Here is a 24,685-nt window from a genome sequence, read left to right as displayed (position 1 = left end):
GAGATCACTGGGCTACAAGCCCGTTGTAGTTATATAAGAATTTTGATATGAATTTCTGTATATTTTTAAAAGGCAACAAATTATATTTTTAAAAGGCAACAAATTCTGTGTTAATTTTTTAGTATTATTTGATCAAATTAAAAATAAAAATAACACATGCAACTTGTTTGTAAGGGAAAAAATACGATAACGTAATCCAACTGCATGCAAATCTAGAGAAAATAGAAAATGATTAATTAAATAAAATGAATTAATTATGATGTGCATAATCACATGTTTAAAAGTAGAGTTTTCTGTTAAAATACATAAAACTGTGTTTTAAAGGTTATTCGAGACGCGATCGAGGAACGGAGATCGAGAACCATATAAGAGAAAATATTTTTATTAAAAATTATCTTTAATTGTTTAATTTGTGGTGTATTTTAAATAGAATTTTCAAAAATGAGGTGTTTTTATACGTCAAGTCGTATTTTAAATCGATATTCAATTTTCAATGAAATATGGACTTTTTGAAAACTCGGTTATTATTTTCACAAAATTTTCTTAACAAAATATTTTAAATATTACTTAATGGGCATAATGGACTTATTATACTTGGTTAATGGGCCTAAACTTATACCATATGTTTTGATTAAAATAAAAGGCCATAAACCCTACCCATCAACCCCATACAACACGCCCCCTCACCCTCAAACGCACTTGGACTCTTCCTAGCAGCAAACCACATGCACACACTCACGGTTTTGGAAGGAAAGTCCCACAATTTTGAGGAAATTCAGCAAGGGTCCATCTCTGCCAACGTGCTCGCATTGCTAAATTGTTTTCGTGCATAATAAACGCAAAGACACGCCTTAATCTCTTTTTTCTCATGTATCACACTATATTATATGCTTGATACATGCTTGCATGCATAAACATGGTATATTTTCGTTTTTAAGGGTATACATGCATTCAACTCATGTTTTTGTGATTCAAAACTTATGGTAATGATGCACACAGGGGTTGCATGGTATGGTAACTTGGAAGGACGTTTTTCCAACATGTTAAGGGTCCATAGATGCCTAGACAAGGGCTGCACCAGTAGGGAAGAAGGCTTGCACGAAATTAGAGTCCTTAAGGGCTTTTTAGGTTTCGATTCAGACTTCGACTTTTAAAGATGATTTGTAGATCACTGTATTATATCTCCAACTCATACTGAATCGTTCCATTACGATAATTGAATTGAGAGATATGTCCAAAATACCGGAACTGATCTATCGATCTGTCATGCTGGAGGATGTTTGGACGGTCGGATCTTGCGACCACCATTGCGCCTCGATAACGTCCAAATTCATCAACCAGACTTAGTTATGTTTTCTAGATAATTGAGTTTTATTTACAATCGTTTTGGCCGCTAGTCATTTGGATCAATGATTTGTGAGATATCATCGAAATACTTGACATTGCCAAAATTTCGGCTTGACTTCATTTGACTTCCAGCTATTTGATTCTCTCAACTTGACATCTTACAACTACACACTTAACTAAATATCTTATAAACACAATAAAATTTTTTTATCATAAAAATCAAGATTGATAACGTTTCGTAACCCAACAATAAGGATGACATAAATATTAGATTGTGACATAATTAACTCAAACGGGTCTAACCCATTAAACCAGGTATATATCAAGTCAGGCATGAGTAAAGTTTTAACATGTGTGGGTGAGCACGAGTCCTTCAAATCATCCCTAGTTTCAATCACTTATCTTTACATTAAAAAAAAAACAAACAAACAAACCTACATGGATGTCTCCTCCTCTCCACGCTACCTCGTAGTATAGCTTCAAAGCAAGGTTAAACTGGTGTGTTGATAACAAGCGTGCCAGGTGCAGGAGATCAGCGAATTATTTTCCTACAATTCGAACATATTAAAATTACTTCTTTTAAATTTTTTAAATGTCTAAATTAAACGATTAGCAATTTCAAAATAAAATAATTTTGATAAAATTTAAAATAATCAAGAGTATTTTAAAAGTCAATAAGTTTTTCGGCTCATTTATCTAAATTGATCTTTTCGGTATAATTAATTTATTAGTATCCAATTTCACTCAAAATATCCTTCATATAATTTCGATTTTTCTTTAGGAAATTTATAAACATGGTACAAAGTCTGAATAAAACCCAATATTCTTAATGAAATGTAATAGCTCGTGTTATAAAAATATATACACCCATGAATTAGATCGAGTTTGGTTTCAAATCAAGAGGAAAACACTTGAAATAATACTTCATTTAAAAAAATTAAAAGATTTTAAAATCTAATGACTTGTGTAAATTGATCGACTGAAATACGGGGAATCAGTTCTGGCTTCTATCAGTTCAGCTATGGACATAACTGAACTGATCAAGTCAGTTTAAAACACAGTTAAGCAGTTAATACACAAGATATTTTTGTGGATGTTCGGAGACTTCAACTGCTCCTACATCACCCCTTCTATCACATCGGGTAGGATCCACTAGAAAACTTTGATTTATACAAAACCTTGTATAAATCCACCCAGCTTAGGACTTACCCACTGCCTAACTGAACTCCTAGTCTAGACTGAAGGCATCACCTTCCAGCCAACACTTATTTAACGTCTGTGTGTCAAATACTACATACACAAGTTTTACGTCTTTTTGCAAGACTGTATTTGAGTGGTGGGGTGTGTGTGTGTGTTAACTGATCTCTGAAAACAACCCGAAAGGTGTTCTCACACACTGAGGGAAATAAGCTTCTACACTAAGCTGATATAACTTGAACTGTTCCCTCGACTGGGCTAATTGCTTCTTTGTAAGCTGATATGCAATGAGCGTGCCCTTTCTTTTATCTCTTGTTTTTCCACTTCTTGTTGTTGATGGTCTTGATCTGTATTTATAGAAACAATGGGACCGTTCATCAAGACTCATCACATGTGATCGTTGTAGTTTGAATGTGTTACTTGAAATTTGTGTCTCGACTTTTCTGACAGTCATTCTGGAACATTTTGTCTTTAAACTTTGCTGCAACGCCCATTAATGTACTATTGATAGTACAATTTCTTTTCCTTAATGCGCGCAGCTGGATTCCACCTTTGATAAGCTTTTCGTGTCTTGCAAACTGATTGATTTCAAACTGATGCTTTGACTGGTCTTCAATTGCGATTGTGAAATCAGTTGACTCGTTAGTTGAACTGATTCCACTCTTTCAGTTGAACTGGTCAGCTAGGCTCTTCATCAGTTGAACTCTTCATTAGCTGGCCGGGCTTCTGAATGTCTTCTGCTGAACCACCCTATCAGCTGGACAATCAGTTGAACTGATTCAGTTTCGCGCAATCAGTTGGCTTTTCAGTTTACGTCTTTGATAGTTTAAGTTAAGGTCTTAGTAACTAATCAGTTCGAGGTCTGATCAATTTCAGCTTCCTGCGTACTTAGGTAAATCATCAGTAACAAAATAAAAAGTTTTGTTAACATCGAAATTAAAAGTGCGAACATGAAATATTCCAACAATAAAATAACACTAAAGTTATCAATTAAGGATGTCGGAAGTGAAAATAACGAGAAATATGTAAACAAAAATACAAATTATTATGAGCATATCAAGTGTATATACTGCCAAATATATCCTCACACACAAGGATAAAAAGCTCTCACTAAGCTAATTTATCTATTTAGACTTTTCTTCTTGAGCTTGCATTCATTTTTGCTAATTTCTTCATGTAAGCTAGCCACGCTTTGAATTCTTTTCAAAAACTTGTATTTGATCTTCAAGTATTTATATATATATAGCCATAAAGAGTGATATATACATTAGACATGACCGTTGGAAAGGTTCTATACTTTATCTGACATTGCAACGATCATATTTGTTTTCTGGCTCCATGAGCTGAACGGTTAAATGAATGAAATAGTTGGATGAGCAAACCGGTTGAATGAACTGGTTGGATAAGCAAAAAGGTTGAATGTATGTGGTCTGGTCCGGTGACTAAAACTCTTGCTTGATTCATTGATTTTTGGGCAAAGTAATCAACATGAAAGTTGTATCTCTTTCTCTTATCTTTCCACAAAATCAAGAATCACTCCATTTGTAGTTGGTACCAGAGAGATATTATTGAAATATCTCCACTGCTGATGTTCAGCCAGAACCATTATTCGTGTTGCAGACCAAAACCTTCATCGCGATTTATCAGCTTCTTAGGCTTCGATTCAGACTTCGACCTTTGAAGATGATTTGTAGATCATTGTATTATATCTCCAACTCATACTGAATCGTTCCATTACGATAATTGAACTGAGAGATATGACCAAAATACCAGAGCTGGTCTATCAATCTGTCATGCTGGAGGATGTTTGGACGGTCCGATCTTGCGACCACCATTGCACCTCGATAACGTCCAAATTCATCCACCAGTCTGAGTTATGTTTTCCAGATAATTGAGTTTTATTTACAATCGTTCTGGCAGCTAGTCATTTGGATCAATGATTTGTGAGATATCATCAAAACACTTGACATTGCCAAAATTTCAGTTTGACTTCATTTGACTCTTCCAGCTTGTTGAATCTCTCAACTTGACTTCTTGCAACTACACACTTAAGTAAATATCTTATAAACACTTATCATAAAAATCAAGATTGCTAGCGTTTCTACAACCCAACAATAAGAATGACATAAATATTGGGTTGTGACATAATTAACTCAAAGGGGTATAACCCATTAAACTTCAGGTATATATCAAATCAGGCATAAATCAAGTTTAACAGGTCAGGCTGAGCTCGAGTCCTTCAAATTTTTAATATGTCAAGTCTCGGATCAATCAGACCCAACCATCCCCACATATTGTCATCCCTAATTTCAATCACTTATCTTCATATATATCGACCAAAAGAAAAAAAATACATGGATATGTTGTCTCCTCTCCGCACTACCTCGTGAAGAAGGCCTTGCATGCACTTGCATAGAGATATAGCTTCAAAGCAAGGTTAAACTGGTGTGTGGATAACAAGCGGGCCAGCTGCAGGAGATCAGCGAATGATTTATATACAATTCGAACATATTAAAATTACTTCTTTTCAATTTTTTAAATGGCTAATTTAAACGATTCGCAATTTCAAAATAATATAATTTTGATAAAACTTAAAATAATCAAGAGTATTTTAAAAGTCAATAAGTTTTTCGACTCATTTATCTAAATTGATATTTTCGGGTATTTTCAGTATAATTAATTTATTAGTATCCAATTTCACTTCAAATATCCTTCATATAATTTCGATTTTTCTTTAGGAAATTTATAAACATTGGTACAAAGCCTGAATAAAACCCACAATTTGGTTGGTCTATATATACATATTAGAAACATCGGATTCAGACAAGCGGGGAGCACTTGGACGTCTGTGGATCCCACATCGCCGGCACAAGGTACTTCCTCCCGTTCACCCCGTGCGCATTGTAGCTCGCACCCGTAGTCTTATCCGTCAACACATTACCCGGGTATCCCGGATACGCACCCGACCCGAAAATCCCCGTGCAAGCCGTGACAGCCTCCAGCGGCGCCGTCGCCGGGCCCTGGAAGTACCCGTTGTTGAACGGGTTCGTCACCGTCCCCGCCAGCACAGTCGCGAGGTTTATCACCATCCCGTCGACCCCGACGTCGCCGTTCGGCGCCACCAGCGGCGGGGTCTGCGGCCCGTACAGCGGCTGATGGAACGGCCAGGCGCAGTAGCCCGGGCACTGGGCTTCCGCGTTCCCCACCCAGGCGTAGGCGAACCGAGCCACCCCGGGGGTCGACCCGTGGGTGGCGCACCTGCTCATGCAGAACCTGTCCACCGCGACGTCCTTTGCAGTCAGCACGACGTTGACCGCTCCAGGCAAGTGTCCTCCCCGTGCGGCCAAGTAAACTATATTGGAGTTCTTCAGCAGCTTTCCCAGAGAATAATTCTCATCAAAGAACTGCTTCCCGACAGCCAGCGTGGACAAACCGCCGCCCTTGTATTTCTCCGTCGTCTTCCACCAAGAAGAAACAGAGGGCTGAGCAGATCCCGGAGAGTTCAAAGACTGCAAGAAATCAACGATAATGGAGCGCTGAACGGGAGTGAACTTCCCGTACCAGATCAGGTTAACAGTGACCGGCCCTTTCAGCAGAGCACCGTTGTGATATTTCAGCACAAGGGGCTGCTGCTGCACCAGAACCGCCATCGAAGAAGAAGCTAGAAGGCTGAAAACCAAGAATAACAGAGTGGGGGCAGCCATTGTTTAAGATATCGAGGCGATGACGTTTAGACTTTAGAGCAGAGGATATTTATACGGGGGTGTGGAGAGGGAGACAGCTGTGGGGGAGAGGGCGTCAACATCAGGAAGTGACACGTGTTGGGATATTATTGGTTGAGTACGGGTTGATGCTAGGCTGGAGGGCCGATGGTGACGTGGGATAATTAGAATCGGTATGCGTGTGCTTTTGATTGACCCGATCCTTTTATTTGCGAATTACGTTATTTTTTAGCAGATTTTTTGCGAGACGATTTCATGAATTTTATCTGTGAGATGAGTCTATTCTATCGATATTCATAATAAAAATAATACTCTTAGCATAAAAAAGTAATACTTTTTCATGGATGACTAAAATAAGATATTCTTCTCACAAAATACGACTCGTGAGACCGTCTCACATAAATTTTTGTCTTAATTTTTTAATTATCATACCAAATAAAACATTTTCCATTATTTTTTTAAGGAGGTCAGGACCATTTTAGCATCAACAAAAAACTAACGATGTACATTTAAAGACTTCCAAATACTTTAATTTTTTTGAAAAAAAAATTAATAAATTGTTGGAGGACCTAATTCTACATAGTTTTGGAGAAATTCTCAGACGTTTCGAATCTATATCTTTCTTAGATGGATGATTTAAAGAAATAATTGAGAATCCGGTCAAAATCAATATCAAAAGTATCTTTCGACTCCGAATCTGCACCCAGCTCTCTCAAGTGTATTTTTTCTCCCTTTGGGTTGTGGTACAATAGCAATATATTACACATCCATCGTGCATATTTATATGAATATCGATGATATGATATTCGTCAAACATATCAAAATTATACAGTCAATATTATATAATATATAAATCTAAATAAAATTATTAATATCACTCGATTAACTTTAAAAATTTATATTTGACTTGACTCACAAAATTAAGAGTTCAATTATCATATTATATAATATATAAAATTAGATAAAAAAAATCATGCAAGCACTGTCGGCGCATGAACATATAAGAAATATGAACTCAAGCAACAATTTTGAAATTATAAAATTTATTATGATAAGGGTTATTTTGTCATTAAAATCTAATATATAAATTTAATCACTCTTATTAAAATCATACCAAACATTAAATATAATATCTTACATTTTATTTATCATTAACTTATCCTTATATTATATATCACATGTTTATCCTATCACGTATATCAAATTATGCATGAATAGATAAGTAATACATCATTAATTTCAGATAATTATGCAACGTATCAAAACTATATATATATATATATATATATATATATATATTTGAAGATTAGTTGGAGAAGATTCTTATTTCTTACCCAATGGTAGGCAAAATTAGGTCGTCACTTCCTAGCTTGGATATTATTCAGAAAATTTAAATACCATCATATCCCAACTTAAATTTTATATACATCTCAACCGTTTAATAATAATGATATTAATATTGATATTAATATAAATGATAATTTGTATATACATGTACGGAAAATAAATTTCTCTTCACAGATAATTAATTTATCACAGGCTTTGTAATTCACATGAGACCCCTACCTGCCCAAAATGCGATCTGAATACTGGGACACAGACACGTCTGGATCATATTTTTTCTTTTGACATCATAAAATATTTATTTAAATTGAAATTCTTTAAAAATCGTGTAGCATTGTAAAATTTTAGGAGATGAGTCTAGTTTACCTACGAAAACATTTAAATTCGATCTTATAATATATAGAGGTCTTTAGCTCGAGTTCGAGTTTGGAAAAATGTATTGGGGAAATTATAATTTTTGTCTTGTGTGTCTCTTGATGATTTTTATGTTTCATGTTGTCAAATTTCAGTATAATACTATTTTATCTATTTTTACATATAATCTTAGTCATTTTCGCATACGACGTCGACGCGACGCTACGATTTCATCAAGACTCTAGTACAAAAAGGACTTCGATTACCAAATAAAAAACTAAAACTATCAACACTTAGAAAGATATAAGAATAAAACTCGTTTTTTATAACACAAATAACCGATATTATAAACAGACAAATATACAAATCAAAATAACAATTTCTCAACATTTATATTATTTTTCAAAATTTTTCAGTAAATATATAGTTGTGTTGTGAGACCGTAGTTTGCCTCATAATTTATTTTTCAAAAATTCGTTAATATTACCAAATATTTTTTAAAAAAATGCTCAAAATTATGAAAAAACAAAATGAAATAAAAAAGGACGTTTTATTGCTTTATTATTATTTTTTAAAATATTATTTTGCGTTATTGTGGAAAATAATGAAAGATGTCCCAATCTGTAAGGACATCAATTCCGGCAGATATAGATTTCAATGCCATGCTTCAAAGTTTGAGCTCCATTGGGAAAAGTGTCCCAATTCAAGTGGATCGGAGTTGAACCATATTTCAATTAAATCAAATGTCTTGTAACAATCTATAACTTAATTTTTAAGGTAAAGTTGCACATATGATCAATATCTATATAAAATTAATAATATATTTGGGGATTTTTCCCCCCCAAAATGAATATTCTTGTTAATAAAGATAATGTTAAATGACAGTATGACACCATTGTTATTGAAATAAAGATAGTGACGAAGTACGAAAGGGACAAACAAATGTAGAGACGGTCGACGGATTCTTGACCAATGTCTTTCGACGTTCATGTTAATAAAAAGTTCATTTGTTTGGGAAGATAGATGTACGGGGGATTAATATGCATGTGAGGTTGGAGATTACATTTAGAAAATAACATCTCTAGTTGTATCGATTTTGATTGTGTCGGGATAAATGAACCGTAAATAACTATCCTTTGTGATTCATTGGATAGGTTTTCCCTATCGATCAAAACTCCATTCCAAATCGATTTTTATTTGATTGATATGATTTTTAAGAATGAGAAAATTGTAAAACAAACATATTAAAATCATTATTTTAATTTAAAATTTGAAAATTATTACTTTATCATGATCCATGAGACAAATGCCTAACCTAACTAGGTATGGAGTGCAAACTTGGAGAAGAGAAGAGTGCGGAAGACTGTATATAATTGATTTTCTTCCTCTTTCTTGTTATGGTTTATGGGAAAAATAGGCAGAGATAAATTTGTTTGTTCCATTCAGGAAACCAACGACTAGACATACGTACTTCTTCGTGAGGTTGAGTTCAACTCGATATATATATTGGGAGAACACATATAATTTAGGAAAATCATATTTTTTGTCCACTAACTTCCAATTTTGGGTTTTATTCGTTAAATTTTTAAAATTTGACTTGGGTACAATAACTTTTAAGTTTCGGCTATTTTGGCCTAACTGTTGAGATGGTTGGACAAGTCAGTCATTTTGATGTCGTCTCATAATTTTTCGATCTCATGTCAGTATTTTCTGATGTTATGTCAAGATTTTTATGTGCTATTTCATCATTCCAGGAAAATAGGATTGACGGAAAAAATTAATCGAAATTAGTGCATTAAAGCTAAATTTGAAACTTCGTGGACCAAAACTCGAAATTGGAAATATCAGTAGACCAAAAAAATTATAATCTGTCTTCAATTTTCTTAAAATTATTTTATTATATACAATGTAGCTTGTAATTTTTTTGAAAATAATAAGTAGATTATACTAAATAATTAACAAATGTGACTTTGAAAAGAGGACAATTGACACGTGGAGCTCTACTCTATTGATTAATTTTTAAACACACACATTTAGCTTCCAAATAAATTATTTTAACGTCCCTTAATAATTTTATTAGGTGGCACCCACATAATTAAGATAATATATAAGCGCATAATATTAAGGATGAGATCAAATTAATTTGATAACCCCTAATTCTAAAATAATTGGCCATGTTGAATACAATTAGGATCAAAGTAGAGATCCAACGAACTATTCGGTCTACGACTCATTTTTCCCTGCTCGAGAACAGATAGAGCACAGTGGAACCACCAAATTGAAAGTGCCACGACCCGAACTCAAACTAAGTATGATGGTGTCCTCGCCATATAAAACTCTCGACAAATCTTATATGATAAGAAAATAATCTCGGAAAAATAAGAGTATATAATTCAAGTTACAAATTATTAAAGATGAGATCAGATCATATCAAATCCCATTCACTACTTGCTTTACACAAACAATAATATATTTGCATTGCTTAAATTTGTTCATCAGACTGATTTAAGCATCGAAGATGTTACGTCGGAAATATTTATGGTGTCCTCTAATGTTTGTTCATCCACACACGATTTAACTCGGGGCTACTTCCCGACCAAGAGATTTATGTTCGGTTGAATACTATCATTCGGTGAATTTGCTTCGCCAGACTGAATTTTAAATACAAATTTTTTTTAGCATCATCATAGTTTATTGAAAATTAAATGTTTTACATCTTTTTCATATTGGAATTTGAATTAAATTTTCAATTATATATACAGTGCTTCTCGAAAAAGATTTATTATACATGCATGTGTATATATATGTAATGCCCGAGAATTCGATTATGGTAATCTGATATGACTTATTGATGATGAATTAATATGATTATAGACGGACCACGCCGAGACCGGATTGGGCAAAGCATATGATTTAGGTGATATTTGGACAAAATTTCTGGCGTCCGAGCGGTAGAAAATGACCGCCTGAGCGCCAGTGTTTAACCTGATGAGCATTTGGGCAGAAAGTATGGCGCCCGAGCAGTAATCTTTAACCGCCCGAGCGCCAATGTTCAACAATTAGACTTCTTGGACAGAAACGCCTTTATATTTTGATCCGCCCGTCTGATTTTGAATCCGACTTCAGTATTGTGTTCCTATCGACGCAGGCTTCTACAGGACGTAAGTTTTGTTACGTTTAGATATGATTTGAAATTATGATATTGTCAGAATTGAATAGGAATCATATATGGTGTTTCTGATACAGTAGACATCGTATAATTGAAGTCAGATTAAAGAACAGACTATTTCTGTAATTGTTATGATTTTCGGAATCGATTTGACTGAGATTCGATATCAGATTTGTATTGTTATTGAAATTATGAGTTGCACCGATATTGATTATGAGTTCTGGTATTATATCTGTGGTGTTGGAATTGACGGGGTTATCGAGACTGTATTGTTATGCCGTCGAAACATCAGTTAATTGATATTGATCAGACTCGGTATTGGTTGAGATGGCATTGTGATATCATATATCGATTGGCATTGATCAGATTATGTTTTGATTTGAGTATTAATCGGAACAGGTTTTATACTGAGTCATGTACTGATATTGTATCTATTCGATTATCATTATCAGATTTGGGTATGGATAGAGTTGAAATTGGGACTTCGTCTTCGTCAGACCGAGAAGATAAAGGTATAAATTAATGTTGAGTTGGGATTGCACAACTCGAGTGAGGTTTGGCTCGAGTTTCCCTAAATCACATACTTTACCTTATTGTATTGATTTGATTGATGTACTTGTTCTCTTGATTTATAGACAGCAGGTATTAGACGAGTAATCTTGTGACAGAAGTGCCTGATAGTGGTGGGATCGCCACGGGCACATTGCACGATGTCACAAGATCGTGTATTGGCGATAGTGCCAAAGTCTGTCACCGGATGATTGGCTATCGATGTGGATAGAAATGTGGCTTCTTTTATTACTGGTGATCGGTACTGTATCGATGTGGATAGAATCGTAACTCTTCTATTACTGATGATCGATATCATATCGATGTGGATAGAATCGGAGTTTCTTCTATTACTGGTGATTGATACCCTATCGACGTGGATAGAACTGGAGTCTTTTCTATTACTGTTGGTCGATATGGGAATGCCAACTTCTGGAAACCGGGATCCCTAGACTAGGATTGAGTCTATTCTTAAATGTGAAGTCATGAGTCTAATTGACAGTTTATATCGAGTTATGTTGATTATGTTCCTGAATAGGGTACATGATGAATTATGTTCCTGATGATGGTACATGTTTAGAATAGGATTTATTCTTGATATGGATTTATATTCTGATTTGAATACATATTAGACATATCTGTTATATGCTTTTATATTGTTTTTATGATTGCATGTATACATGATTTATACTGAGAATGTAATTCTCACCGGAGTTATCCGGCTGTTGTCTTGTTTGTATGTGTGCATGGCAACAGGTGGGATAGGATCAGGGTCAAGGAAAGAACGAGGCTGGACTAGATAGCGTGGAGATCCGGGCTTCGAAGCAACTTAGGATTCAGCACTGATTTATAGTTGAACCTAGTTGAATTTTTATAGATAATACAAGATTTGTATGTTTATGTTTAATATGTAATTTGAATTGAATTACATTACGTTTCCGCTTTGTATTTAAAAAAAAAAAAGTTAGACCCTGCTTATTATAATTGTTTGAATTATTCCTAAAGACGATTAAGGAATGAATTAGCGTCCGGGTCCCCACAACAGGTGGTATCAGAGCATTAGGTTCCAGAACAGTAGGTTCTAGAACTGTAGGTTCTTAAGACTGAGATAGAAGCTAGTGAGCGGGGTAGATTGAGTTTTCTTTCCTGCATGTGATTGCTAGCATGTGATTTACTTATAATGTGGAATTACATTGTGTATGCTAGCATGATATTATGTTTACTGCTTTTAAATACATGTTACCTGAATATCTGAGTTGATTTGGTAATGTATTTGATTTGAAAATGAATCAGAACCAATTCTTGATCAGAGGTAAGCTGATCAGTCAGGAACTGAGATGGATTTATCTCCTGTGATTGCTAACCCTTGTGGTGATCAGATATACCTCCTCGAAGAATTCCGGAAAGGGGTTGTACTTCGACTGATCAGATAGATGTATCAGAAACTCCGATGGAAACACAGTTGAAACAGTTTCAGTCATTTCAGCCGTCGATTCTGAGGGGTGTTGAGACGTCTGAAGATTGTGAGAATTGGTTAGATGACATAGAAATACTGTTTGATTTACTGGATTATCCAGATGAACAGAGAATCAAACTGGTGCCCAACCAGTTACGAGAGGCCGCTAGGAGTTGGTGGATTACAATCAAAGGGGTATTAGAACGGCGTGGTACTGTGATCACATGGGAAGTCTTTAAAGCTGAATTCTATCGAAGATTCTTCTCAGGATCGTACCGAGAGGACAAGAGAGCAGAGTTTGAGAATTTGAGACAGGGCCAACTGAATATTGAAGAATATGTTGCTAAATTCTCTACTTTACTGCGTTTTGTTCCTCAGATAGCTGAGAACGATGAAGCTGTAACTGATCAGTTCATCAAAGGATTGAATTCAGAGATAATTGCATTGATAAATATGCAGCAACCCTACCATTTTGCTGATACTTTGAATAAAGCAAAAAGAGCTGAGGCGAGTCTGATTAGACAACAAGAAAGGTTGTGTGCAATGCAACCCCAGACACAACAATCCCCTCTCCGATTGGATAGTGGCAGTACGAGTAGGAAGCAAGATTTACTGAAAGCTCGAAAGAAACAGTTCAAGGAATTAGGGAGTGGTTCAACTAGCTCCAGCGGTTCTAGCCCGAGTTACACCGGAGTTTATTGTAGAACCTGTGGAGGAAGGCATCCCACAGAACAATGCCGAGGTGTACTTGGTAGTTGTCATGTTTGTCGACAACCAGGACACTTTGGTAAAGTCTGTCTGCAGAGAGGTTCCCGAAGATTTCAGGGAGCAGAATCATCTGGTGGTAGTGATCGAGAAACAGACCCAGGACACACGTAATGATATAGTGGCAGGTAATAATCTTTTATGATTATATTGCATATGTATTGATATATACTAATGCATTCCCTACGATTATCTTTGACTGAGTTGCATTGATATATGTTATACATGTTGGGTCTGTATTACTGTAGTATTGATCTTTGTACCTTTTGAGGAGAGGAATTGATATCAGTGAATTCTGTGATATATTGTATACTACAGTAAAAAGGGAATGAGATTGAATTAGATTGTGTTGTACTTGTGTTGTCTGATTCTGACTACATTACTGATATTGATATGCTAACAAGTACAGAACTATTATAGATTCTTGCCAGGAGATGGTAAGATTCGGACCTGAAATGACCAAAGAATGAATGATATACGGTAAGGATTCTCGATTTTGAATCCATATTTGATGCCGATTGTTATGAACCGTTGAGATTATATACAGTTCAAGCCGACTCAGAGTTAATTTTGAGAATTACAGCAGTTCAGAAGTTTGATCAGACTGTTCAGAACTTGATTTCGATAGTCAGAACAGTGCGTCGATTAGAATACCAGGTAGGTAATATTTTAGTTTATATAACTAGCTGATTTGTTTGTCCCAGATATTTCGAATTTGAAATGACAGGTATTGTCAGATGCACACAGTAATAGATTCAGTATTATTCTGGTAACAGGAAATGTGTGATAATTCGAACGGACAGTTGAAATCAGTTATGTCAGAATTTGTATTGAAATGTCTAAATCGCTGACAGATGAAGACAGAAAGATAGAAACCAGGAGATTGGTTATACAGATTATCGATTCTTGAATAGAAATGGGGGTACATTTCTATGAATTTCGTGACGAAACTATCGAAAATCTTGCTATGACGGTGATATGAATTGATTATTATTGAACGATTGTTCAAATCTGCATATGTTATATTGTACAGGATGACGTATAGATATGATCAGACGACTTAGATGTATGTTAGAAAAGGGGTCAGATTGTATTGAAGGCCAGAGTGATTATATCATACCGTGATTTTTGATTGATTTTAAACTTTTGGCAGAACGTATAGCATGATTTTTCATCTATGGTTTATGCAAAGGCCCTAGAACTTCTTGCTTGAAAATTTGCGGAAAATTAAAAATTTTTCTTTTTAAAAGAACTTAAATGGCCTCATTCATAAAATCGACTGATGAATCAAGTTCAATGTTTAAAATATCGCAGCGGAAGAAAATAAAGTTTACCAAAAATCACAATTTAAAAATATCCAACGATTGATAAAATGTTTGCGGAATAAAATAACAACTGCTGCACTGAGGTCCTCGGGTGCCACTACTGCCGACCCAAGCTGGCTCACTGGTCCCCGCCCTCGGCCCTGGCCTCATCAGTACCTACAACAATCAAGTCTAGTGAGCCTAAAGACTCAGCATGCATATATCGCAGGTAACGAGAAAAATCTGAATTAAAATATGCATGTGATAACATATCCTGTCCTGAGGCATGCTGAAAATAATCTGTACTGAGCAATTATAAGACGTGCATAACTGAACTGATAATCACAGTAAAAATGTTTGCTCCTTGGAGCCTGTACTGAAATAACTGGTAAAATTTTCTGTTGAGATTATGTTTTACGCCTGTGGCCACTGCACTAAGCTGAACTGATCGGTAACTGGCTACCGGGGAGGCTGAAACTGAACTGAGCTGGCCGGTCACTGGTGACCGGGTGGTACCATACTGAACTGATCGGTCACTGGCGACCGTATAAAATAACACTCCCACATAGTGAATGAACCACAAGCCATATCGCATAAATCTCAAAAATAATCATTTTCTATTTAATGCACGTAAAATAATTAACTGGCATAATGAAAATTCCTGTAATTTTACCAACTGGATTGGATTGGATCGTCCCCAGGCTCGCTGCAACCTAACTGTGCTATGAAAAATATGCAATAGCTTAAACATGACCAACTACGCAATTTACGTTCATAAGATGCGACTATGATGCCTAATGACTTCGCATTTAATCATGACTCCGAGCCAACCTGAACCGACACCGAACCGACATATAGTCATGATTAAAATACGCTGAAAAATCATAAAATAATGCTCCTCAAATGATAGGGTCGAAATCTAGGTGGAATGGAGGCCAAAACACGAAACGCTCTTTCGAGAGTCAATTTGGCACATCGCACCGTAAATTCTCGTACGACCTCAAAAATGATCCAAATGACGAACGGTCAAAAACATGACCTTTCTAACTCAATGAGGCACTGTCCAGTCTAAGGCCATGGGCTAAAAGCCAACCAAGAACTCGAACGAGCCACCGAACCGACACAACAACTTGATGTAATTTTCCAGCAATTGTACAATCGTGTAACTTGTGTTGTTTTCGAGACTACCGGCCATTGGGGCGTGAACCACCAACCAGAGACTCTTACCAACATCCCAAGGAGTGATTTGAACCATGGCTAAGGGCCCTAGGCCAGCCACAACCCGCATCACACCAAAACTCAACCGAAACTCCAACCGAGAACCAACGTGCATGCGTGTGTAGTGTTTTGCTTAGATCGATGTCTTGCGTCGTTCCAGTGGCCATTTGCTTGACCATGGCACGATCTAGACATATAGGGGCATGGTATGAACCGTGGCTATGGGCCATAGGCCAACCAAGATCCATACCAAGCAACCAAAAACCGAAACCATATGCTGAACCAATGAAGAAGCCGAATGGGGAAAGGGGCTGTTCTTGTTGATTTGATTAAAACCGATGCACCATGGACCAAGCCACCAAAAGGGCGACTTAGTCACGTCTTAGACATGCTAGGGAAGTGATCCAACCATGGCTAAGAGCCCTTAGGGCAGCCAAGATCAGATCCAACCCCTTGACACAAAAACTGAAATTTCGAACACCAATCTGCGCCTATGGGAAACTTGCTGTCATTTTGGTTTTCCAGCAAACATGGGGGCTGAATGAATGGGCCAACATGGTCCTAATGCATCCTATTACGTGTCTAGGAGTCGCCTTGGGAGCCTGGAGTCGAACCAATCAACTGAAACTCACAAACCAAGAAAAACGTGAAGCTTGCCAAGGAATATCAAAAATTCTGCATGTGTTGTTTCAAAATGTTTTGACATGTATCTCGGTTTTTGCTTGAATAAACATGATCATGTACTGAAAAATAAATGATAATATGACTTGATTGAGGTTTGAAAGAAATCTAGACATGCCTGGTTATCATTTGAAATGAAAACGAAAAGAAGAGACGAGACGGCGCGGAGGAGACGGAGTGGCTTCCTTTTCTACCTTACCTTGCTCTCGATTTTTCTTTCTTTCCCTCTAGCTAAGACTCACGATTTTTTTCACACAAATGGGGCTCTGAATGGTGCTGAATTCGGTGGTGAGGGAGGGAGAAAATGGTTGGGGAGTGAGATAAGATGGGTGCAAAATATAAGGAAGAATCAAGACCAAGTCCACTCTCCTTTTGAAATTTGAATTATTGTTTGATATCAAGTCTACTTGGGAATGAGGTGGCCGAATTTATGCATGGTAGTCTAGGTTAGAATGAGGTTAATTAATAATTTAATGGTGCTCCCAAACAAAAAGAATTATCCTCCTAATTAAATACCAAGAAGGGGTCAAAGGTGATGAGTTGGCAAATGAATCTTCTAGCAACTAAGGGTGGCCGAAAATGCATGATAAATGGTAGGGGAAATTGATTATGTAGTAATTTAATAACCCTTAAAAGCCTTACTAATCCTTAATTAATTTAGTGAGCTAACCCCTTAATTAAGTAACTTAAATGAGTTCATTTCTTAATCACCTCAAATAATTAAATTAAATCCTCAAACCTCCCTTTCTAACTTAAATGAACTTAGTTGCTAGCTAAATTAACTTCTGGAAATATTTCTCGAATCTTAAATTCTATCTCAAAACTCCAACTCCGGTCCGACCTCACTGAAATAACTGAAATGCTAAAAATCAAACTACTGAACTGAAATAATAAAATAATTAACTTCAAAGAAATGCATTTAAAATAATCATGCAATGAAGTCAATTAAATTTAAAAATCTAGAATTATGCATGGCTTATATGTAAACTGATTTACGGGTTCTACAATCCTTCTCCCCTTAAAAGAAATTTCGTCCTCGAAATTAGAACTCACCGAATAGCTCGGGGTAACGATCTCTCATCTCCGGCTCAGACTCCCACGTAGCTTCCTCCTCTGAATGGTTGAGCCAATTGACTTTGACTCGCTTAACCAGCTTGTTCCGAAGTTTCTTCTCCTGCCGGTCTAGGATCTGCACTGGTCTCTCCTCATAAGATAAGTTTGGAGTAAGTTGCAACGGCTCAAAGTTCAGCACATGCGAAGGGTTCGCCATGTACTTTCTCAGCATGGAGACGTGAAAGACATTGTGTACTTCGGCCAGATTCGGCGGAAGAGCCACACGATAAGCAAGCGTCCCAACTCTGTCAAGGATCTCAAACGGTCCAATGAATCTCGGACTGAGCTTTCCTTTCTTGCCAAATCTCATGACACCCTTCATAGGTGCCACTTTCACAAAGACATGATCGCCCACTGCAAACTCTAAGTCTCTCCTCCGCTGATCGGCATAACTCTTCTGTCGGCTCTGAGCAGTCCTCATCCTATCACGGATTTTGGCTACTACCTCTGCTGCCTGCTGAACAATCTCTGGACCCAACTCTGCTCTCTCTCCTACTTCATCCCAATGAACAGGAGATCTGCACTTGCGGCCATACAGTGCTTCATACGGAGCCATACCAATAGAAGACTGGAAGCTGTTGTTGTAGGTGAACTCAACCAGTGGCAAGTTCGACTCCCAACTCCCTGAGAAATCAATGACGCAAGCGCGAAGAAGATCCTCCAAAATCTGAATAACTCGCTCCGACTGCCCATCTGTCTGCGGATGGAAATCTGTGCTAAACAGCAACTTCGTACCCAAAGTCGAATGCAAGCTCTTCCAAAATGAGGAAGTGAATCTGGGATCTCTGTCGGATACGATCGAAACTGGAATACCATGGAGTCGGTCTATCTCTCGGATATACAGCTCTGCATACTGAATCATGGTGAAAATCGTCTTAATAGGCAAGAAGTGCGCTTGATTTGGTAAGACGATCTACAATCACTCAAATAGCATTCGATCCCCTGGCTGACTTCGGCAAACCGGTCACAAAATCCATGGTAATGTTCTCCCACTTCCACTCGGGAATAGGAAGAGGCTTGAGCAAACCTGCTGGTCTCTGATGCTCGGCCTTCACTAACTGACAGGTCAGACACTCGGACACAAACCGTCTGATGTCCTTCTTCATCCCTGGCCACCAATACAATAGCTGCAGATCTTTGTACATCTTCGTACTCCCAGGGTGAATGGAGTACGGGGACGTATGGGACTCTGATAAGATGTCTGCTCGGATAGAATCACTGCTAGGAACCCATATCCTATCTCAGTATCTCACAATACCGTCGCTGACTGAATACAAAACACTGTCCTTGGCTTCATCTCTCTTCTTCCACTGTGCTAACTGCTCATCTGCTGCCTGACCACTGCGAATATGGTCAATAAGAGAGGACTGGATAGTCAAGGTAGATAAACGAGGAACTCTACCTCGAGGATAAGTCTCAAGATCAAACCTCTGCATCTCAATTTGAAGAGGTTTCTGAATCGTCAAATGAGCCATCACTGCGACTTTCCTGCTCAAAGCATCCGCAACTACATTAGCTTTACGCGGGTGGTAGCTAATGTCACAATCGTAGTCTTTCACAAGCTCCAACCAACGCCTCTGACGCATATTCAGCTCCTTCTGCGTAAAGAAATACTTGAGGCTCTTGTGGTCGGTAAAGATCTGGCATTTCTCTCCATACAGATAGTGCCTCCAAATCTTCAAAGCAAAAACTACGGCCGCTAACTCTAGATCATGGGTAGGGTAATTCTTCTCATGGATCTTCAGCTGTCGAGAAGCATACGCTATCACTCTCCCATGCTGCATCAGAACTGCACCTAAACCAAGCTTCGAAGCATCGGTATACAGAACAAACTCACCAGATCCTGACGGTACAGCCAAAACGGGTGCTGAGATAAGAGCTTGCTTCAAAGTATCGAAGCTCTTCTGACACTCCTCGCTCCACACAAACTTCACATTTTTCTTGGTCAGTGCTGTGAGTGGAACGGCAATGGATGAGAATCCCTGAATGAACTTCCTGTAATATCCTGCCAACCCAAGAAAACTGCGGATCTCGGATGCATTCTGAGGCACAACCCAATCTCTAACTGCTGCAACTTTCGCCGGGTCTACCTCAATGCCACTGCTAGAAACAATGTGGCCCAAGAACGCCACCTTCTCTAACCAGAATTCGCACTTACTGAACTTTGCGAATAGTTTGTGCTTCTGCAATGTCTGCAACACTGTGGTCAGATGTCTGCTGTGCTCCTCCCGACTCTTGGAGTAGACGAGAATGTCATCTATGAACACTATCACAAACTGGTCGAGGTACGGCTGAAATACGCGATTCATTAGATCCATGAAGATCGCTGGCGCATTCGTCAGACCGAACGGCATCACTAGGACCTCGTAGTGACCATAACGAGTCCTGAAAGCTGTCTTCAAAACATCAGCATCTCTCACCCTCAACTAGTGATAACCGGAACGCAGATCTATCTTGGAGAAAATCGAAGCTCCCTGAAACTGGTCAAACAGATCCTCAATCCTCGGCAATGGGTATTTATTCTTCACTGTAACCCTGTTCAACTCCCGATAGTCAATGCAAAGCCTCATCGAGCCATTCTTCTTCTTCACAAATAAGACCGGCGCGCCCCATGGAGAAAAGCTCGGGCGAATGAACTCCTTGTCGAGAAGTTCCTGAATCTGCTTCTTAAGCTCTGCCATCTCTGTCGGTGCTAGTCGGTACGGTGCTTTGGATATCGGAGCCGTACCTGGCATAAGCTCAATGGAGAACTCTACCTCTCTCTCAGGTGGCATACCAGAGACGTCTTCGGGAAAAACGTCTAAGAAATCTTTGACAATCGGAACATCTAAGGCTGACTGGCTGGGTTCCTCGGGGACAGATAAAAAAGGTCGCTAGAAATGCCCGACACCCTCTATGCATGAGCTTCCTAACCTGAACATATGGAATAATGCGCGATAAAGGAAAGTACCTGTCCGGCTCAAATAAGAACTGCTCCATTCCAGGCGGTCGGACAAGAACAGATCTCCGCTGGAAGTCTATCAACACTCTGTTCCTCAATAGCCAGTCCATCTCTAGGATGATGTCAAATTCTGGCATCGGTAGCACGATCAGATCCGCATAAACAAGATTACCGTGCAGCTCCAGGTCTATATCTCGTATAACATTGGTGGCTGCCATCTCCTCGCCTGACGGCAACACTACTGAAAAGGCTGTATCTAGCCCAATGGTCTGGATCATGAGAAAGTTTGCAAAGACCTCCGAAATAAACGAGTGAGTGGCCCCTGAATCTATCAAGGCCTTGGTAGCGGAACCAGATATAAAAATTCTCCCTGAAAGAGCGGAGCTCTAAGTTGAATCCAGTAGTTACAAGAACTAAACTTATAGACATGCAATGGTCAAAGTTCTTCTAACTTAAATCTCCAAAATACTACTGAGTAGAGCATGCAATCCTATCATAGTTCTAAGTTCAATCTTAATCCTTATTCCCAAAACACGAAATTCAAATAATAACTTAAAGTTTAAAGGTGCCTGTCAACAACATAGTCTCCGGGTTGGTTTCCGCGGCATGGAGAGCAAAAACTCTGCCTTGGGTAGGCAGATTCCTCTGAGGACATTGCAGCAACATGTGGTCTGGACTGCCACACTTAAAACACTTTCTTGAGCCAGCCATACATGCTCCAGGATGGCGACGTGAGCACCTGGGACAGACTGGGTGCTCCTGAGTCCTCGGGGCTGGGCTTCCCCGCTGCTGCTGCTGCTGGCCTCGGTTCCTGGGCGGTCCATGAAAAGGCATCTTATTCTGCTGCTGATGCTGATGAGGAGGAGGGCGGTGCGGTGCCTGGACTGGGCGCTTGCCCTGGCGATCCCTCTCGATATCCCGCAGATCCTGCTCTGTGGCTAAGGCTTTGGAGACGGCAATCTCATAAGTAGCAGGGTCAGATACCCTAACATCCCGGCGCAAGATCGGCCGTAAACCCACCAGGAAGTGCATCAGCTTGGCTCTGGCATCCTTCGCGATCAGGGGCACAAAGTGACAGCCTCTCTCGAACTTACGGATAAACTCCGTAACCGTCATATCCCCCTGTCTCAGACTCATGAACTCGGTGGTCAGCCTGGTGCGAACCTCCTCAGCAAAATACTTGGAGTAGAAAACTTTCGTAAAGCGGGTCCATGAAAGTGTAGCCAAAGTCAAGGCTACCGAAGCTCCTTCCCACCATAAGCGGGCGTCTCCAGTGAACAGGTAGGTGGCACATCGGACTCGGTCTGCGTCCCCCAGCTCCATAAACTCAAAGATGAACTCGAGGGATTTGATCCATCCCTCGGCAACCATGGGGTCAGATGTCCCATAGAATTCCTTCGGGCGCATCTTCATGAATCGCTCATAAACAGCCTCGGGCCCTGTCGGCCTGGCTGCGGCTGCGGCTACGGCTGCGGCATTGTTCCCCGCAAACTGTGCGAAGAACTGTGCCATCCCAGCTAACGTCTGGGCACTCATGTTCGGTGGGGGTGGTGGAGGAGGTGGTAGGTCTCCCTCCGGTCTACGCTCCTCCCTGTCCTCTCGGCGAGGCTCCTCCTCTCTGTTGCGCTCTAAAATGCGTCTAGGGGGCATACTGTTCCAACATAACCCATACGTAACTAACATGCATAATTCCATAGTTTATTTTAAATGAACACTGAAGTACTGAAAATCTGGAAGCATGCTGACAAAATAATTCATGCTTTAACTAAAATGCTGAACAAAATGCTGAACTGAAAAACTTACAGACCAAAGACGTGGCTTCGTGAGCTTCTCGCGGTCAGTAGTAGTGAAACCCTATACAGAACCACCGCTCTGATACCAATTGCAAAGACCCTAGAAGTTCTTGCTTGAAAATTTACGGAAAATTAAAAATTTTTCTTTTTAAAAGAACTTAAATGGCCTCATTCATAAAATCGACTGATGAATCAAGTTCAATGTTTAAAATATCGCAGCGGAAGAAAATAAAGTTTACCAAAAATCACAATTTAAAAATATCCAACGACTGATAAAATGTTTGCGGAATAAAATAACAACTGCTGCACTGAGGTCCTCGGGTGCCACTACTGCCGACCCAAGCTGGCTCACTGGTCCCCGCCCTCGGCCCTGGCCTCATCAGTACCTACAACAATCAAGTCTAGTGAGCCTAAAGACTCAGCATGCATATATCGCAGGTAACGAGAAAAATCTGAATTAAAATATGCATGTGATAACATATCCTGTCCTGAGGCATGCTGAAAATAATCTGTACTGAGCAATTATAATACGTGCATAACTGAACTGATAATCACAGCAAAAATGTTTGCTCCTTGGAGCCTGTACTGAAATAACTGGTAAAATTTTCTGTTGAGATTATGTTTTACGCCTGTGGCCACTGCACTAAGCTGAACTGATCGGTAACTGGCTACCGGGGAGGCTGAAACTGAACTGAGCTGGTCGGTCACTGGCGACCGGGTGGTACCATACTGAACTGATCGGTCACTGACGACCGTATAAAATAACACTCCCACATAGTGAATGAACCACAAGCCATATCGCATAAATCTCAAAAATAATCATTTTCTATTTAATGCACGTAAAATAATTAACTGGCATAATGAAAATTCCTGTAATTTTACCAACTGGATTGGATTGGATCGTCCCCAGGCTCGCTGCAACCTAACTGTGCTATGAAAAATATGCAATAGCTTAAACATGACCAACTACGCAATTTACGTTCAAAAGATGCGACTATGATGCCTAATGACTTCGCATTTAATCATGACTCCGAGCCAACCTGAACCGACACCGAACCGACATATAGTCATGATTAAAATACGCTGAAAAATCATAAAATAATGCTCCTAAAATGATAGGGTCGAAATCTAGGTGGAATGGAGGCCAAAACACGAAACGCTCTTTCGAGAGTCAATTTGGCACATCGCACCGTAAATTCTCGTACGACCTCAAAAATGATCCAAATGACGAACGGTCAAAAACATGAACTTTCTAACTCAATGAGGCACTGTCCAGTCCAAGGCCATGGGCTAAAAGCCAACCAAGAACTCGAACGAGCCACCGAACCGACACAGCAACTTGCTGTAATTTTCCAGCAACTGTACAATCGTGTAACTTGTGTTGTTTTCGAGACTACCGGCCATTGGGGCGTGAACCACCAACCAGAGACTCTTACCAACATCCCAATGAGTGATTTTAACCATGGCTAAGGGCCCTAGGCCAGCCACAACCCGCATCACACCAAAACTCAACCGAAACTCCAACCGAGAACCAACATGCATGCGTGTGTAGTGTTTTGCTTAGATCGATGTCTTGCGTCGTTCCAGTGGCCATTTGATTGACCATGGCACGATCTAGACATATAGGGGCATGGTATGAACCGTGGCTATGGGCCATAGTCCAACCAAGATCCATACCAAGCAACCAAAAACCGAAACCATATGCTGAACCAATGAAGAAGCCGAATGGGGA

At 39.0% G+C, this 24,685-nt stretch overlaps 1 protein-coding gene across 1 annotated transcript; it reads right to left on the bottom strand.

Annotated features, from left to right (window-relative positions):
- Positions 1–5,253: 5,253 nt before the first annotated feature.
- LOC142554038 (protein EXORDIUM-like 2) lies at positions 5,254–6,280 on the bottom strand. The gene has a single exon (XM_075664647.1). The coding sequence runs from the start codon at positions 6,246–6,248 to the stop codon at positions 5,364–5,366; it is 885 nt and encodes a 294-aa protein (XP_075520762.1). The 5' UTR covers positions 6,249–6,280; the 3' UTR covers positions 5,254–5,363.
- Positions 6,281–24,685: the final 18,405 nt, after the last annotated feature.

The sequence above is a fragment of the Primulina tabacum genome, chromosome 8 (assembly GCF_025594145.1).
Source record: "Primulina tabacum isolate GXHZ01 chromosome 8, ASM2559414v2, whole genome shotgun sequence".
In the NCBI taxonomy this organism is placed as follows: domain Eukaryota; kingdom Viridiplantae; phylum Streptophyta; class Magnoliopsida; order Lamiales; family Gesneriaceae; genus Primulina; species Primulina tabacum.
This window is presented reverse-complemented; position numbering and strand designations above follow the sequence as displayed.